This window comes from Thunnus thynnus, chromosome 10, assembly GCF_963924715.1.
Source record: "Thunnus thynnus chromosome 10, fThuThy2.1, whole genome shotgun sequence".
In the NCBI taxonomy this organism is placed as follows: Eukaryota; Metazoa; Chordata; class Actinopteri; order Scombriformes; family Scombridae; genus Thunnus; species Thunnus thynnus.
The window spans coordinates 16,695,164-16,713,808 of NC_089526.1; the positions used below are offsets into that span (position 1 = coordinate 16,695,164).

The window sequence follows — 18,645 nt, forward strand, 5'->3', positions numbered from 1 at the left end:
ATTTTTTCATTTAAACTAAATAATGATAATAACAATAAGATAAATAATAACAACATTCAATTCAATCCGGTAATTATATTTAGATTAAAGTCCCACTCAACTTAAAAATGTGTTTTTCTTCTTTTTACTTCAGTTGAATGTTTTAGCTTCACTGTGCAGAATGATGTATGTGCAGAGTTTGATACTAGAAGGCTGTTTTCACACTCATCTGCTGAAAGTGGAAAGTTTCTCTGAGCTCATTGAAAATCTGATTTTAAGGGGCGGGCCTACGAGCAGGATATGTGACATCACAAATAGGTTTTGAAGCCATACACTGAGAATTAACTTTATAGTGAAGTAGGAGACATCTTGTGTCTAGCAGTTATTAACATTTGCATATTTATAGGTTCTATATTTTTAATGAGGGAGAAGAAAGAGATGTAATTTTATGGATTTTTACAAGATAGTTTAACTTTTTTTGTGGGTAAACCTTATCAGACATAAATTATTATTCAGAATAGATTATTTTATATACATCTTAAAACATGTCCGGAGGGGATCTTTAAGATTATTTTCTTTTCTCTTTTTATATTTTTTCTGTTCATGTGTTTGTTGATGGTTTTGCTGGGTAAAAAATTATCAGATGGAGGGATGGAGTCTGAAAATGGAGAAGGAACAACAGAAATGGAAGATGAGAATTTTGAAGTTAGAAGCAGGGGAACCCCAGGGAAAAGAAAAGAAAGTTGATTCATCGAGTCATAGTGACAGTGAACATAACAAGGAAAACCTACATGGCTGGAATGAAGATTCAAGGTTTGAAAGAAGGTGCTGGATGTGGAGCTTTGTCAGAAACGCACACTGTGGCAGGGCGGATCAAGGATGAAGCAGGAGAAGTTCAACTGATCGACATAAAACGCTCTCTCTTCATACTCGTCGAGTGTATTTCAAAGACACAGATGGAAAAAAACCTTGAAAATCTTGGTTTGGTTCTGGAATGAATATGTACCCAGTGGCATGTTTTCAGTTTACCAAGAAAGCTCCAATAAAAGGTGTCGTTGATGGAGTCTCACACAAAGTGGATGCAAAGAGATTTTAAGAGTGTGAAGGGGTGACAGACAGCTATAGAATGAAGAGGTTGATTTGGAGTACTTACCTGATAGAGTGTTCTTGGATCACATGTCATACCCAGTAAGACAGTATGTTCTGTTGTATCAAATTGTTGCAGAAAAATGTACCAGAGAAAAAAACTCTCTTTTGAAAATAAAAGGGAGTCAGAGGTCCAAGCAGCAAAGAGTTCTTTAATGCCGGCAAAAAAGGGGAGCAATCAGCACTTTTACAATGAACCAAATCGCTCCGAAGGTTTTTTCTTTGGGGCATTGTTTTTATTCCCTTTGGTTGGCATAGGTCACACCTTATCATCCACCCTCCCTAATTTTTGACCAATTATTCTGTTACTTTTATCTCCATCACTCGTTGTTGGTCAAAACTCTTCAAAACAGGTTTTGAGCTGTTTGAGGATATGTACTGGCATATTCAATTCTACCTGATTATATCCAATTTTTATATAAGTATTGGGAATCATTTTACACCATTATTGCCGAGTTGTCTTCTGGCCTTTTATTTTTTTATAAGTTATTCTAGTCATTTTACACCCTTATTTCTTGATCTCCTCCCGAGAGTATTTTTTTTAAAAGGTGAAGACTTTAATGCAGACCCAAGCAAAGTGACATGTAATACAAACACACTCAAATTTCTCCAGTGTATGATTATGATTCTTCTACCGTGCCTCTATACGTACAGTGTGATTAAATATGGTTCATGAGATTATAACTACACCAATACAAATTGTATCACACTAGCCCTTATTGCTTATAAACTTATAAAATCAATCTGCATAGCTTAATATTGTCTTTAAGCACACCAATGACATTTAATGAAAATACACCACAGTTCCCAAACCTTTGTAACAAGAATTGTTGGAAGTTTGGTCATAGTTTTTTTGTATGTAGGAGTAATCTTGCCACATGTGGTAAATGTGGGGAAAACGAATGTGAAGGAGACTGTGAGAACGATCCAGAGTGTCTTCTTTGTGAAGGGTATCATGCATCATGTGAGGTTAACTGTCCTAAGAGAGGAAGGAAGGCAGAAATAATCAGGGTTAGATCTAATCAAGAGACTTAAGCATGAGGAAGTAGGTAAGAAATATTGTGATGTGAGACAAGAAGCTAAGGAGGACAAATCATCCAGAAAACATGATGAGTTTTGTTTTTGTAAGGATCAGGTGATCCTTTGGGCCTTTTTTGGTAATGAGAAAATTTACATAACTGTAGATGCAGCAAGGAGATTTCTGGGTGTTGTGGGAGTTTTCTGGAGAAGGTGTCCAACAGCTGTTGAGAGAAGATTTTAGTTTCTCTCAAACACCTGAAAAATAGAGAGGTTGTAGCAGAGGGAGAAATAGATGGGAAGGGATTATTATTTTATTTAGTCAGTGGATATTTTAGCATAAATCCAGTAGATGGCGGTAATGCGATATTTTGGACGCCAACCGCCACTAAAAACCAAGAAGAAGAAGAAGTTTTTTTCCTATCAGAGCGACCCCGGAAGTGTTCCCCGCCGGAAGTTGACCCCTGGCCCGACGGACAGCAGAAAGCGATGGCGGGGGACACTTCAACGGAGCTTCTTTTTCTAGATACGTTCAAGCATCAGAGTGCAGAGGTAATAATCCTGACGCCTCAACACACGCTTGTATATTAACTTCAGAGCTACCTGCATCCAAAACTCACATCGATTATATTCAAGAGTTTTGGAGAATGATGCGCAACTTCCGAGCTAACTATGCTAACTTGGTTAACGGTTATAACGATAACGGAGCCTTTTTTCCCACCGCACACTTGCCAAGTTATGCACCAAATCATAGCAAATACACCACTTTAACGTAATTTTGTTAACTTAATCATATAGTTGCATGCTGGCATTTTTTGATGCCTCCCCGTGCAGTTTGTTTGCTAGTTAGCCAGCTGGCTAATGCTAACTTTAAAGTCTGAAGTTGTTTACATCTGACCGAGAAGCAAAAGTGATCGTGCTGGTCTGAAGTGTTAGTTATGATTAAGTTAAAATGTTGTGTTGTCTAAATATCTGGCGTACTCTGCCTCTTGTGTTAATACCTATGTTCAATGCACCAACAGTTAACCAACGTGGATGTAGTGCGTTTTCCCTGCGCGGTGCTGATCACAGAGGTGCGGGTCATTCCTCCAGGAATCAAAGCACACAGCAACTTACCTGACAGCAGAGCATTTGGGTAAGAGCTTTAATGCACTCAAAAATCACTCAGTGACACACAAACACAAAGTGGCCAGTTCATGAAGTGCATTTAAACAAGTTCCTGAGACCTGTAGTAACACTTATGTGCATAAAGGTTAAACTGTTGAAGCTGTTTTATCGACTTGTTGATTCAACTTGATGGTCATTTAATTTGGTGCTGTTGAATTCTATGATGTTTCTTGTCCAACTTATTTATGCTAAGTATAATAACTGTTAGGTAGAGGAAAAAATTATGCTGACGTTTCAGTTCATATGTACCTAATAAACTTCACTAAACTACACATACATTCTTCAAGCTCAAGTTCTAATTAGAGCATTTAATAAAATATTTACAATTATAATATAAAAAAATCACTTACATTCATTCAGTCACTGGGGGCCACGACTCAGTTTTACATTTAAATGATTTCAATAACATGACACAGATGGTATACAGATTTTTAATTTGGAAAACCCGAGTGCTGGCACTGGATTGGTAATCAGCATCAACAGATATCCTGAGTTTTGGGGTACTGGAAACATATTGGGATAGATAAAGTTGGATTGGTGCATCCCTAATTGCAGGAAATCCTTATCTTCATTGCTGGTGATATATAACCTCTGGAAATGTTAGTGTGCTACAGATACCTCTGATGAATGTGCCTTTAGGAAATAGAGAGGCCCACTGTGTGAGTGAGTGCGACACCTGAGCTCCATTGTTGAGCAGGTCCTGATTCCCATTGAACCTGTTGGATAATGTGTGATGTAATTTAACTGACTGGATGTTCTCAGTGGCTACGTTTACATGCAAACTTATATTCCACTATTATTCTGACTATTACAGTATTCCGAATTTGATACAGGTCATGTAAACAGCATTTTCCGTTTGAATATTAGGTCTTATTCCGACAGTAGCATTTTCCAGTCAAGACATGTGGGATATGTCGATATTATTCAGGTTTTAGGAGCATTCTTTGGTCATGCATACAGAGCATTTGGAATGTGCGTCTCAGTTGGGGTTTTTACTGCCATTTGCGACACATGTCCCTCTTGCCTGTTTACCCCTGCGCAGGCAAAATGACACATGCTGTAGCAGGAAGGCAGACAGAGGAGAGGAATGAGAGGAGAGTGGAGAGCTGTTCAGGACAGGCTGGAAAAACAGAGCATGCCTTCTCCACGACACGGACAGAGGGGATTGGTTATTATCCTGACTGACGGTGACGACTTGGTGTGACGCACCAAAAACACACAGCAGTGTTGTGGCCTAAACATAATGGGACAACTAATGTACTGGATGTACCTGTTACTATAAATTTATAATATCAGTCATATCAATATCGTTTATAAATATCAGGCAGCAGCTCACTAATGTTTTTCACCTCGCTGGTTTACTTCACTGCCTGCAGAGGTCTTGTGATTCCCGTTTCCACTAGAGCAGTGGGAAACCCTGAAAACCATCTGCATGTAAACGGGAATACTGGTGGAATATTCATTTTCATTAGCCATGTAAACAGCTTAGTAGGAATAGTCTTGGAATAAGGGCAAAACCTGGAATATTTTATGCATGTAAACGCAGTCAGTGATCAACACTGCACTAACCTGAGCACATCAGGCCTTTGTGTTGTGTTGATTTAGGGGTGGCCAATATGGAGCCATCAGTGGTCAATAACTGTCAGCCATCGGCGATGGATGATGGCATCGCCCATTAGCCCAACCCTAATTGTGATACACTAAACTATATGAAAAATCAATCAAGAAATTGTTAATGAACAAAACAACCAGATAGGTATTTCGTTCTCGGATTATTCTGCAAATTACTTTGACAAATCAAAGTACTTTTGTCAAATTGATGCAGAAAACATGTGAAAATGTCCATAAAACAGTCCTCCTCAGTGATTGTAACATTGTCCACAATGGCCTCACACACCCAGAGATGTTAAAGGGTTAGCTACCACAGTTGACAAATCTATGTGGCTCCTTTATGTTGATGTGAAACTCAATCCCAGTGAAGCCTGTTGCGGAACTGACAGTCAACTGACTCATTATTAAGTGCGTCTTTCTGTTTCTGTTTCCAGGGAGACATCTCCTCATGCTTTCCAGTTGGAGCTGTTCTTCAATAATGTCCCCAAACCCAACAGCCCCACCTTCCACAGACTGGGCAGGTCAGAATGCATTTTTGCTCTTCTCTTCCCCCCTTCTCATTTTTGTTTCTGTATCCCTCTGAGCCTCCCCTCATTCTCCATTTCTGTATTTCCTGCCCACATCTCCAAAGTGTTTAAGATGTAGACATCTGTCTGACCTGTAGAACCAGTCATGGTAGCATCTGAGGCCTTTTCAGAGGCCGGTGGGGTGTGTGAGTGCACCCACCCATATTCAGGTGTCTTTGTTCCTATACCGGCTAACTGGTCTCTCCAGAAACTCAACCTCACCCACACTGTAGCTGAGAGTGACACAAAAACTTATAGGTCCCAGTGAAAAAGATGAGTAGAGGAATGTTTGAGTCAAGCATTTTTATACTTACCTCATAATAACAGAGGTGTGCACAGCAGAACAGTAGCACCAGGGCGTAAACTTGTATTTAGAAGTGTCCATTGTGTAAGAGTGGTTGAAAACTGTAAATATGACACACCCCAGTTATTATCTCTGCTGGGAACGTTGACAGGAGTTTGTTTTACCTTAGTCATTGCTGGCACAATATCTTCCCAATGTTAAACACAAATTTGACCCATTTTCTTTCTTTTTTCAAGGCAGTTTTTCCTTTTTACTAAGGGCCCTGTCTAAATTGGAATCCAGAATATCACAGTTACATGTGTACCTTAGACTGCAAGGCCAGCCAGGATACTAGCATGTTTTTCGAGGGGGGGTTTATGGGTTTATTAGACAGTAGAGAGTGATGGAGAGTGGAGGGAAGAGAGAGATGGGTTATGATAAGACAGTGCTTTTTAGACATAATTACACTGCAATTATGTGCTGGTAGAAAAGAGGGATATCTAGGACTGAAAAGATAACTATTAAACATCATTTACATGCTATGTTTTCAATATAAATCTTGTAAGACTAATTATGAAAAAAAATAGGCTAGTTAGTGGATATTTGCTTTCTAACTGCACCTTCTAGTTAGTGTTCTGGCAGTGTTGTTTTAATCTGCCCTGTCTCGCTTTCTATCCTCAGTCTGGAATATGATGAGAACAAGTCCATCGTCTTCAGACCCAGTGGAAAGGTAAGCAGACGTTTTGTCCTCAAACAAGATGATTTATATATGTTTTGTTGACTTGTTTGTAACTAGAGGGGTTTATATTTGTGCAGGTAAACACAGATGGCCTGGTGCTGCGTGGCTGGTACACCAGTCTGACTGTAGCTGTGTACGGTACAGCAGAGCGCTCACACGGACATGACCAAGACTCGCCCCCTCCTCCACCACCCCCACCCCCCCAACAGCCAAGCGGGCCCAAAAGGATTGTTAAACAAGGTGGCCATTGTTAAACTGAAACTATTCAGTGCTCTCACTTTCACACCCAACTTCCTGAAACTATTTTTCCTAAACAGTTTTTTCTGCTGATTTGTTTGTTGTACCCTAAATCTATTGTGCTGTTTGTCTTTTTAAGAGTGGGAAAAAGACGACCAATACAATGGCAGCCCACCCAGACCAGCACCCAGAGGGCCTCGGACTCCACCTGGGCCTCCACCTCCGGATGATGATGATGAGGAGCAGGTCCAAGTGACAGGTTAGAACTGTATATTAGCTCTGTGCTATCACATTATATCAGCCACTGTTAGATCTTGATTGATCAACAATGACAGAGATGCTGCTTTCGTTAGATTAATATTTCTAATAATTACATGTAGCATCAATTGTTCTTTTCAATTAAATCTGAAAGTTATATTTAGAGAAAATCCCACATGGGTTACCTCACAGTTACTTTGTCAGCGCCATAAAAAAATTAATTGTTTTTACGATCAGTTGCATTTATTCAGTCACATTGTTTGTAGCGCTATATTATATAGTGTCATAGTATTGTTTTTCATGTTTAAAGTTTAACATTGTTGGGGTTGGTACCCATTTGTTTTCATTTATTTCAATACAAAATGAATATAAACCTGCAGATTTAATCTTTGCTTGAATAATGTAGGACATCACAGTGAGCGTCACATTGCAGATTGTTCCGTCAGTTACATTATTTTTGGATGGTAATTTGTTTGAAAGTGAAGATTAACTGTATTTGGACAGTCTGCTGCTGTGTTCTTGCACAGGTAAAAGGCAGCATGATGATGATGATGATGATCATGATAATGATGGGTTATATATATCGAGCATGTTGGTTTTCACAGTTTACTGAAATTAATGGAAACCAGTGGCTGCCTGCCACATACGGAACATATAAAAATACAGAAAAAGCGTTATGCTCTGGAGAACAGTTGACATTAAGGTACATTGTGTTGTAAATTGGTTAATATAAAAGCTGTTTTGGATATGTATACCTTTTCTTTTGTAGATGAGTGCTTGGTTTTTGCATGTGTGTATGTGCCCTGTGTGGATATTTTGGCTAAATGTTGTGCCCCCCGGACTGTGTTGTGACATCTACAGTGGGCGTAGTCAAAGATGAGCCATGCGAGGGTCGTGACGACTACCTGGAGGCCGTGTCACCTGAGAGGTCGCTGCCTGCTGATGAAACGTACTCAGACGCCGAACAAGAGGAAGAAGTCGAGGAGGAGGAGGAAGAAGAGGAGCAGGAGGAGGAAGAAGACGCACGGACCGAGGGCAGTGCTCCGGAGGAAGAGGAGGAGGAAGAAGAGGAGGAAGATGAGGGTGAGGACGAGGAAGAGGAAATGGAGGAAGGTAGGGGAGTTCTTTTGTGAGAGTAGGATAGTCTACAATCCCAAATGGACGTGCAGCCCTAAACCCCTTTGGTACCACAAAGTCAACACTACATGCAGTCATCAGACTTCCCAGCAGGCCACGGGAGCAGGGTCCATTTGGGATTGAGTGACAGTTGGAGAGAGAGTGTGTGCTCTGGCATGCTACCGCCATCTATGATCGCTGGATGCTCCAAACTCTCAGCTAGCCCGCCTGGGCTTCTCTGAAGGCTTATGATCAACGTTCATAAGCTGTTAGGTGCAGGTCTACCTCACACATCCTCACAGCCACGGCTGATGCTTGTGCTGTAATCACATCCTGCATGTCAAACTAACCCTGCATGTGTGGAGTGATGCTGCCATGTGTGAGTAGATTTGTCAGTGTATGCATTTGAATGAATAAGCAAGGGAGTATATAGTAGTCGCTGGCCTCCTCATTCTCGCACATTTTTTTTAATATCTCAAATAATATCTCTAATCATTTTATTTACAGTAGATAAACTTTGTAAAATTTTCCTCTCATTTTTGTCTCTCCCGCCCTGCTAGGTGATGACGGCTATGAGCAGATTTCCAGCGACGAGGATGACCTGGATAATGGCAGCTTCAAGTTGCCCACTTTTGACATGGACTACACTCCTGAGGACCTGGCATCTGTTCCACCAGTCCAGTATGACCCCTATGAGCGAGAACTCAGACCACTTCTCTACTTCACCCCTCCATACAAAACTCGCTTTGATACCCAGTTTGAGAAGGCCAGTGTGGAGGAGCCCAGGGACCCCAGCGGCCCAGAGGGACCAGCAGTCGGAGAGGAAGCTGAGGCCGTTTCCCAGCTGAAAGAGCTGCTCACCAGCATTGGAGAGGACAGAGACGCACGCTGGGTCACGGCTCTGGAAGAAGCACCTGGACTACTAGCCAAAGGGTTGGCTTACATGATTAAACAGGGAGACGGGGAGGTTGAGGATCCTGTTGGAGTACTAGTCCAGTGGGCTCTCCAAGCTCTGAGTATGGAGATTGCTCTCACACAACCAATTGCTCTTAACCTCAGACAATTGAAAGCTGGTGCCAAGCTAGCATCATACCTGGCAGAGTGTCCGCAGGGCCTCACCTTGCTGCTGCGTGATGGGGCTCTGGGTGTCCTGCTGGAACTGCTCCACAGGGACCATGTCTCCTCCACACTAAAGCTGAGTATCCTGAGAGCTCTGGATGCCCTGACTAGTGCTCCTGCTGGGGTGGAGGCCTTCCTACACGCTGGAGAGTCAGACAAGAGTGGCTATCAGGTTAGGGGCACAAAGTATACAGTCTTGTCTTGTTTGTCGCTTTTTTTTTAATGTACGCATTAACAAGCATTTCCTTGATCTGCTATTACTGCGCACACTGTAAAATACAATTGCAAAGTGCACCCAGCTACCACTTGAGATGATGCCTTAAATACAACACATATTGAACTGATTGTGAAGTGTTTTTGCCTCATGAATATCTGTCACTAAACTATTTGTTCTCTACAGCATTTAGTCCAGCTGTACCTGCGTGAAGAAACAGTGAGGGTCATAACAGCTGGCAACGCCATATTACAGAAAAGCCACATGTATGAGGTGCTGGTTGACCTGCAGCGAACAGCAGCAGCGTGGAGTGAACCACAGCAGGTACACACACACACACACACACATACGTCTGTAACTTTAAAGACTAAGAATATTTTTCACAAAGCTCTTGACTGACTATCATCCTCAGGAGGAGATGGAGGATGCTGAGAGCCCCATGGAAGAAGAGCCATCACTAAGTCCCTCCCCTGTGAGCGAGGCAGAGCTTGATAGGCTGGCAGGGGTTTTGGAGGAGTTACATCACCTGCTAGAGACCGCCAGTCACTGCATGGTGCAGCCACCTGGAAAAGCCTTCCCCACTACTGCAAGAATAACAGGACCACAGGAGAGGGATGACCCATACCCAGCGCTGTACAGGTACACATTCAGACACACGTGGCCCTGAAGCTCAAAACTGACACAATGCAGAAACTCAGACAGTTTAGAAAGTCAGTCTAAAAGTTATAAAACTGGTTGTAAATCAATGATTGTATTTATAATGTTGTACTTGCCCTCTTTCAGGTATATGCATGCATGCCATTTCCTGGAGAGCACGACAGTGGTGTTGTCAGCAGCTGCAGCAGCCGGGCACTTAGGTGTCACCCAAGCCATTAAAGAGCTCCTACGCTTCCTGTCGCTCACCCAGTCAGGTCTGCTCTTCCTTCTCGCCCAGCCCACTCCCACCAGCCTGCTGCTGCGTCTCCTCGCATCTGTGGCCGAGGCTGAGGGCGAGGAGACCACCTTTACAGGAGGAGAGGGAAGTCTCACGGGGCCCGGGTTCGGTGAAGAGGGCTTCGGTGTGTGGCTGATGCAGGCGCTGCATGCTCTGCAGGGTGTGTCAGAGCTCATGAGCCATGTAGCCACAGGAGGAGACGGGGGAGCAGGGCTAGAAGAAGGTGACAATGCAGAGGTACTGGGCATGCTCCATGCTCTCTACCTGATGACCTTCACCCAGACTGGCCGCAGCGCCGTGGCCCACGTCCTCAGCCTGGAAAACAACCTGTCCTGTCTGATCACTCTGCTTCAGCACCACAGCAAGGATGGACAGGGGTGAGAACGTCTTCTTCTCCTTGTGTCTCTGTCTGTAGTTTCCTGGTTTTGTTAAAGCACTAAACCAGAAATCTTAAGTTGATTTGTGAGCATATTTTCACTTTTTTGTCTTTTTCTCTTGCAGTGAAGCCAAGGCTCGCAAAGCAGTGACGTATAACTATGCCTGTATGCTGGTGTTACTGGTGGCGCAGAGCTCTAATGAACTGCGGATGATGGAACAGTATGCCGCTCCACTGCTCTCTTTAGCCAAGGCAGATGACACCAATGCCAAGTTACAGGGTAAGTATTACTTATCTACCATTCACATATCATCCCTTATAAGACAGTTTATGATATGAGTGTATGTCTTCTTTTGATGACTGGTGTTTTGATCTTTCTTTGTACTTCAGAGCTCAGTAAATGGCTGGAGCCTTTGGAGAAATTACGCTTTGAGATCGGCAGCATTCCCACCCTCATAGATTACATCAAACAGGTACAGATCTCCCACTCAATATATACTGCTGAAGTAAAGCAACATTCATTCATTTTCCATAACTGTCTGAGCTTTCATCCTCCTCTATTACCTGCAGACAGTCCTAATAACTCCTGAGTGCTAATAATTCAGTTAGAAGTGGGTGGATGCCAATGATTTGTCTATAGCCTTTAATTCAGGGAGTATGGTAACTCTTTCAGTGAAGCAATAAAGGTGTCTCATCCTAACTTTCCCAGAGTAACCTACATAGGCATACAAACAACTTAAACAACACTGACATAAACAAAAACTGTTACTAGTAGGAAGTATTTCTTCAAGTCACAAACTCAGCTGTCTGTATATTATCATCTATTACTGTACCTCAAAGCCACCATATATATCTCTCCTTGGAATGCAGGGCTTCTCTGACAAGTCTAAACGGCTCAAACCTATTCCTGCTCTGTAGCATATTTGAGTCAAGGCTATATGCAAATTAGAGTGCTACATGTCATTTTTAACATTTGTTTCCTCTTGACTTTAGAATGTGGAAAATGTGTTGACTGCTGAGGGAACTGGGCTCGTCACTGCTCTCAGGGTCCTCTGTCATGTCGCCTGCCCCCCACCTGCTGTTGAGGGTAAAAACTAAATGTTTCTTCAGTTGTCAAATTGTCTTATTTTTTTGCAAGGTTTTACATGTAGTTAAAAAATTGTGTAATATCAAGTTATTTAACTGGATTCTGTGTTTACAGAAGAAAAGGCTGTTGTAGTTTTATTATTCTACACATTTTTCATCATCGTTTTCTTTATTTCTGCAGGTCAGCAGAGGGATCTCAAGTGGAGTCTTGCAGGGGTCCAGCTGTTCTCTGGCGAGGGTCTGGATACATGTGTGCGTGTCCTGCAGAAGCTGTGCAGCGTACTGCTGCAGCCGTGGCGCGTGCACGGACACATGGGCCCCACGCCACAGCGCTGCATGATCCTCAGTATATGTATCAGCACACTCCGGTTGTTGCGCACCATGCTGACAGAGCTGCTCCGCGGGGGAGCTTTTCAATTCAGGGACACTCGCGTGGCCAGTGTGTTGGTGACGCTCCACATGATTGTGTGCTCCATCCCTGCGTCTGGACGTCTAGACGGGGAGGAAACCAGAGTGCAGGCGCTTATTGTCGATGTACTGCTCACTTTTACGCAGGGTGTCAATGAAGAGGTGTGTGAACAAGCGAGAATACAGACATGTTTGTTTCAGTAAGAAATATGGTACAGAAAGTGTCATGCTGAGACATTTTATATGTTTGCTGCAGGTCACTCATACAGAGGAGACTCTGGCCAGCAACACGTGGTCTCTGATGCTAAAGGAGGTCTTAGGATCCCTGCTGAAAGCTCCTGAAGGCCTGTTCTCCGGCCTTACGCTGTTGTCTGAGCTCCTGCCTCTTCCACTGCCAATGCAAAGCACTCAGGTACCTTAACTCTTTGTATGTCACCTAGTTATTCTGTACTTCCTTTCTTCTTTGGATGATTATTTTTATTTAAAGAACTTTGAATTGCTTTGTTGTTGAAAAGTGCTATACAAATAAACTTGCTTTGCCTTAGGTGTACATGTTTATATTGATATTCTTGGCTCCATAGGTGATATCAGTCCAAGATGTGGCTGTAGCCTTAAACACGAGGAAGCTGTGGAGCATGCACATACGGGCACAGTGGAAAGTGTTTTCCGAGGCTTTGAGGTGTGTGTGTGCCACCAGCTGCCCTCCCCTCCTGGCCATGCTCAGGAGAGTGTGTGTTCAGCTGGCAGACCTGTCTTCACCCACCGCAACACTCATCATGAAGACCCTACTGGAGCTGCTGCTGGAGGAGCTGCAGCTGTGAGTGAAGGACACATATACACACTCGGATATTGGTGTTTCTGCTGTAAATTGTTATTGTAAGTGTACATAATGTGTGCCAACTGCAGGGCGGAGGGGAAAGGTGTGTGCTGGGGCCAGGTCCTGCGTCTGCTTTCTTTGACTGATGCACTGGTGTCACAGAGAGCTTGTAAGAGCGCTGCGTTACACCTGCTGTCTGGGTCTGTGTCTGGAGACGAACAACTGGCAGATCTGTTCCCCTTGCTGCTGTCTCTGCTGGTTCCTCCCACTGTCCACTCCTTACAACAGCAGCAATGCAGCGAACTAGTGGGGACAATATTACAGTCACTGTGTGACCAGGTAAACAAAGTAATGCACATAGAACCAAACAAAGTGCAAACAAATCTGTACAGGGAAAACAATAAAGAATAAATATTCTTCACTTTCTTCACCAGGACATTTCTCTGGTGGTGTCTCCACCCGGTGAAAGCTGTTTGTCAGAGGCTGAACAGTTGGCCAATGCACTACCAGGACGAGAGATCATGTCATCAGTGTGCAATGCCTTGTTGGAGGTTTTGGGAAATGCAGAGAGCAGTGTCCCACTTCTTCTCACCTGTATCAGGACTTTGACATTCCTCACAGAGCACGACTATGGACTGTACCACCTCAAAGTGTAAGTGGCAATATTCTGTCTCCATTTATTATCCCTTCGCTTTCTACTTGTGACTGTGCCCTTTTCTTGATCTAAGAAGACTGAAGTCAAATGTTTAACCTTGTTTCAGAGCTCTGAAGAAGCACAGTGCAGAGCTGTACTCGCTGTTGAAGAGACTGGTGTCATTTAACAAGGACTCAGCAGACCTGCTCTCAGCTCTGCTGGACTTCCTCAGACAGATCCTCAACACAGAATCAATGGTGAGTGTAGCTTAGATGTGTGTAATTCTTTAACTGTGTTCTAACTATTTAATTAACAACATTCAAGCTGCTTTTAAATCTGGTTTAAGCTTCACGCAGAAGTAAACACAAATGAACATGCTTTAGAAGTAACTGTGTAATAATATTGGTAAAATGCTCAGTAGGGAGCAGTTAGAAACATGTGGGATGTGCAAATAAATCACTAATAAATAAAAAATTGAAAGTTTGTATCTCTTGCAGAGTTGCATACAGTATGTGATAGTTGGATCTATGTCATGAGTCTGTCTGTGTCCTAATCCAGTGTGGTGAGGAGGGTCAGGGGTCCGGTGAGGAATCTGCCTTCGCTCCTCCTCCACGGTTGCTGACCGCCTCTGAGATGAAATCTCTGCTGCAGTGGGAAGAGTCGGAGTCACATCCGCTACCGACTTTGGAGAAACAGATTACGGTACAAATGATGCACTCATAACATTTTTACAAAGTAGGGATTGATGCCGCCTTTGAATGTAACTAACTGTGTGTGTGTGTGTCTGTAGAAACTATGTAAAGAAGATGATTCACTGGAGACGATGTTGGAGAATGTGATTGTTCTGAGGCAGACACTGGAGACAGCCACAGACACGCCTCCTGCAGCTGATACTGAGCCCACTCTGCCAGCACCTGAGACACTTGGGGCCCAGTTTAATCACAGGTACGGCCTCTGATGATACAAAATAACTTTTTTCTATAATTTTTTTCTTTGTCTTTATTTATTTCCTGTCATTAATCACAGGGTGGAAGTTACCATCCTGCACAGGGAACGTCAATTCAAAATGACAGAATATTATATTCAGATATTCATAACAAAGTGGTGTAAACATGACTTTTATGTGCTTCGGTTCTCCCTGAAAATACAACTAAACCAGATACAGATGTTTAAATATACTGATGCATCACCTCTGTACAAAATAAGAAGAATCGCTGGAGGTAGTATTAAGTATTTCCTGTTTGTATAATTTTTTTATTTTTTTTTTAATCTGTAGGACGGTGTTCATTCTGTCAGAAGCTCTGGATGAGCAGCTGAAGGCTCTGTGGTTCTCTCCCTTCCAAACTGACGACATAGAACAGGACCTTGACATGGTAAGGGTGTATCTGGGATCCCTAGGGTCCTTGAAATCCTTGAAAGTTTGTGAATTTGATTTTTTTTTAAAATAAAAAAAAAAATAAAATCAAGGCCTTGAAAGTTCTTTAAAGTAGACATAAAATAGACATGGGTCATTGAAAGTGCTTGAATTTACATATTTTGTTACAAGAGACCTCATAGTCTGTGAGGTTATGGAAAGCCTGCTACCTCTCATTATAAATATTCTGTGTTGTAACAGTAATTAACCTTGATCTGTGCCTATGAACTATGCCGTGTTGGGTCCCTGAATTTGAGGGAATTGGGCCCTCAAAGTCCTTGAAAAGTCCCTGAATTTGATGTTTAAGAATGTGTGGGAACCCTGGTGGATGCAGGAATCACAAAGCTGGATATATTTAGGACTTCACAATTATGGCAAAAAAATCATTAATCATCATCATTAATCTTGGGTTTTTCAGTCTTTTGTAGAACATGTTTATTTTGCGTTTTTGCAAACTTTTACAGTGCATTATTCTTCAAAGTACCAGCTGCAAGAATGTCTCTCATTCTGTGCTACTACTTTCTCATGAAATTCAACCCTAAGGCAAGCGTCGTGTTCTGCTCTTGTGTAAAAAATAAATATATAACAGCTTCAACTTAATTTATGTCCAAATAAAACATTTTCACGTTCAGACTTGGCCTCCCAAGCTCTCAAGATTCCTCTGACATTGATTCAGTTGTGTTTTAAAACTTTGTTCGTTTCTACATTTTTCTCAATAGTTTGCATAGGAGTTTAAGGGGACTTTAACTGAACAGATAAATGATTCAATGTTAATGGGCTCATTTTGGAAACATAAAATATTTATACGTTTGTCATAGGTGAAGGTGGATCTGGTGGGTTTGGCTCAGGAGTGTTGTCCAGAACTGGACCTGAAGGCAGAGCTGGAGCGCTCCTTCCTGTCTGAGCCCTCATCTCCTGGTCACACTAAGGCTACGAAAGGCTTCCGACTCGGCAAACACAAGCACGAGACGTTTATTACATCAAGGTACCAAACTCCCATCCATGCAGTTTCATATCTGCTCTGTGTGCCTTTCACTCAATTAACATTGTCAATAAAGTTTCAGCTTCTTTTAATCAACTTACTGAATAACGACTCCCTTGTTGTCCCTGCAGTGGTAAATCAGACTACGTTGAGCCTGCTAAGAGAGCCCACATCATGGCTGCTCCGCGCGGCCGTGGAGGTCGAGGAGGTTTTGGACAGAATGTCTCTCGACCCCATGATATCTTCCGTCAGCGCAAACAGAACACTTCCCGTCCTCCCAGTATGCATGTGGATGACTTTGTGGCAGCTGAGTTTAAAGATATTACAACACCTCTTGGGCTTTTGCCACCTAAACGGCCACCCAAGAGCTCCCCCAAACCCCCCACCAGAGGACTGTTCACTGGTAACAGAGGCAGAGCCACCTTTCACAGCCAGACTCGCTTTTTCACTCCACCACAACCTAAAGGTGTACTACTATCTGGTAAGTACACACACACACACACACACACACACATATACTGTTTCAGCCACATACAATCCTTCCTGCCATGATCATGTTATAAAAAAATGTTCTTGTGTCAGTAAGACCTGATCTTACAAGTTAGTTCAGCCTCAGCTATGTCCACACATTAGTCACGTGTCACTTACACTTTCATTGTGTTGTTGAAGGACACAGTTCTTGTGTGACAACACCAGGAATGCAACTAACAACTGTTTTTCATTATTGATTAATCTGTCAAGTATTTTCTCAATTAATCAATTTGGTCATTTGGTCCAGAAAATGACAGAAAATGTCGATTATGGTTTCCCAAAGCCCAAGGTGACGTCCTCACGTCTTATTTTGGCCCAATCAAATGGTCCACAACCCAAAGATAATTAGTTTACTGTCATAGAAGACTCAAGAAACCAGAAAATATTCATATTTGAGAAGCTGGAATCAGAGAATTTGGAATTTTTTTTCTTTAAAAAAGTAACTCAAAATTATTCATCGTTTATCAAAATAGTGGGGATAAATTTTCTGTAGATTGACTAATCGCTGCAGCTCTAGACAGTGCAGGTAAGAGCAGAGGAAACAAAAAATGACTTGATAAGTTCTTTGTACAAGCTGTTAGTGAACTTTAAAGATTTATGGTTGTTTTCAGAATTTGCAGTTTTATCACTTTCTGGTAGCACTTGCCTTTCACATTACACATCATTTCACGTTATTACTAAATGTTGCAGTTTAATTCTAGCCAAAATAGTATATTATAAAGATAGTACATAGCGTATACTTAATACTATTAGTATTCTTCAGCATGAAAGGCCCACTCACTATTTTTAAATTCACTAGCAGTGAGAGCTTTCAGCTGCATCTCAAAGTCTTCATCAGCAGATAGAATTTGCTCAGTTGTCATCATGCGACCTTCAAATGGAACAGTCTGGTAATAACAGGTGGTCAGACATACAAAGTGACGACAACTGATCAAACTCCAGACCAAGAAAGCTAGTAAGTGGACCTCGAGTTAAGTCAAAGTAATAGAATACTTTATATCATAGTAGTCTGGGTTTTGGGCACACTGCAGGTCTGAACCACAGGTTGGCCAGCAGAGGGTGATAAAGCCTTTTACGGTCTTGTAGGTAATTACACTCGCAGAGAAGGAGGCCGAGGTTCATCGTGGAGCGGCCAAGTCCCAGCTGTCACTCACAGAGGAACCTACAGTGAACCTCGCGGAGGCCAGAGCAACTTCACACGAGGACCTCTGCCCTCCCGACAACCGCCCGCAAGTAAGCGCGTACACACACACACACACACACACACTTACAGTTTTTACTTGATTTTGTAATATGAACCTCTAATCACTGAACTAAAAATATGGCGTTTTTGCCTCCATTTCCCAGGTGCATATCGTCTGGCTCCACGGGATCGTGCTCCGCGGGGCAGAGGAGGCACCGGGCTGTCGTGGCTCAGCGGGGGAGGAGGCGGCGGCAGTGCTGGAGGAGGAGGTGGGGGAGGTGGAGGAGGAGGCAGAGGATCTCAGGGGAGCAAGTTCAGTGGCGGGGGAGGGAGCGGAGGTGGGAGGGGTAGACACGTTCGCTCCTTCACCAGGTAAAGTCACCTGGGCAATGACTGCAGCCTTTCACGGCAACAAACGGACCAATCAGGATATTCTATGTACTGTCTCCATGGAAACGTGTCCATGGTGGGATGATGTTGTCACAATGACGTACAGACTTTGTGTTGATGTTTTGTTTTGTTATCATGAGTTATATTCAGAGAATAAAATCATAGAAATTGAGTTTACACTCGTGTTTTTAAACAATCAACAGATGGAACAATGAACCACAACAGACGGAGAACATTTTGTCCTTATTGACAGTTTCATTCTTTAAAAAAGTCAAACTTGAACTAACTTTGAGCATTAAAACAACACAGGGAAAAAGATTATTGACTCTTTCTGGGTGCATGAAAAGAATTAATGGTGTGAAAAGACAAAACAAGTCATGGTGAACAACTGACAAAGCTTTAACATTAAAATAATGTGCATTTAGGCTGCAGAGGTTT

The 18,645-nt window shown here is 42.6% G+C and overlaps 1 protein-coding gene across 2 annotated transcripts; it reads left to right on the forward strand.

Annotated features, from left to right (window-relative positions):
* Positions 1–2,579: 2,579 nt before the first annotated feature.
* virma (vir like m6A methyltransferase associated) lies at positions 2,580–18,379 on the forward strand. Of its 2 annotated transcripts, none has more exons than XM_067601564.1 (27): positions 2,580–2,694; positions 3,165–3,277; positions 5,355–5,441; positions 6,451–6,499; positions 6,586–6,748; positions 6,885–7,004; positions 7,865–8,116; positions 8,680–9,410; positions 9,639–9,776; positions 9,865–10,091; positions 10,236–10,763; positions 10,888–11,042; positions 11,153–11,235; positions 11,756–11,849; positions 12,030–12,418; positions 12,513–12,668; positions 12,838–13,073; positions 13,163–13,412; positions 13,508–13,725; positions 13,835–13,964; positions 14,266–14,409; positions 14,498–14,652; positions 14,984–15,080; positions 15,940–16,106; positions 16,235–16,584; positions 17,721–17,867; positions 17,982–18,379. In XM_067601564.1, the coding sequence occupies exons 1-27, from the start codon at positions 2,632–2,634 to the stop codon at positions 18,191–18,193; spliced, it is 5,454 nt and encodes a 1,817-aa protein (XP_067457665.1). In that variant the 5' UTR covers positions 2,580–2,631; the 3' UTR covers positions 18,194–18,379. The 2 variants fall into 2 exon arrangements, with proteins under 2 accessions (XP_067457665.1, XP_067457666.1); XM_067601565.1 differs by having other exon boundaries at positions 7,865–8,086.
* Positions 18,380–18,645: the final 266 nt, after the last annotated feature.

What these genes read in the sequence shown, in the direction of transcription:
- virma (XM_067601564.1), top strand. Translation starts at nt 2,632, where the DNA reads ATGGCGGGGGACACTTCAACGGAGCTTCTTTTTCTAGATACGTTCAAG. An exon ending in TCAAGCATCAGAGTGCAGAG is followed by an intron (nt 2,695 to 3,164) that starts GTAATAATCCTG and finishes ATGCACCAACAG; the next exon opens with TTAACCAACGTGGATGTAGT. An exon ending in TAGAACAGGACCTTGACATG is followed by an intron (nt 15,081 to 15,939) that starts GTAAGGGTGTAT and finishes CGTTTGTCATAG; the next exon opens with GTGAAGGTGGATCTGGTGGG.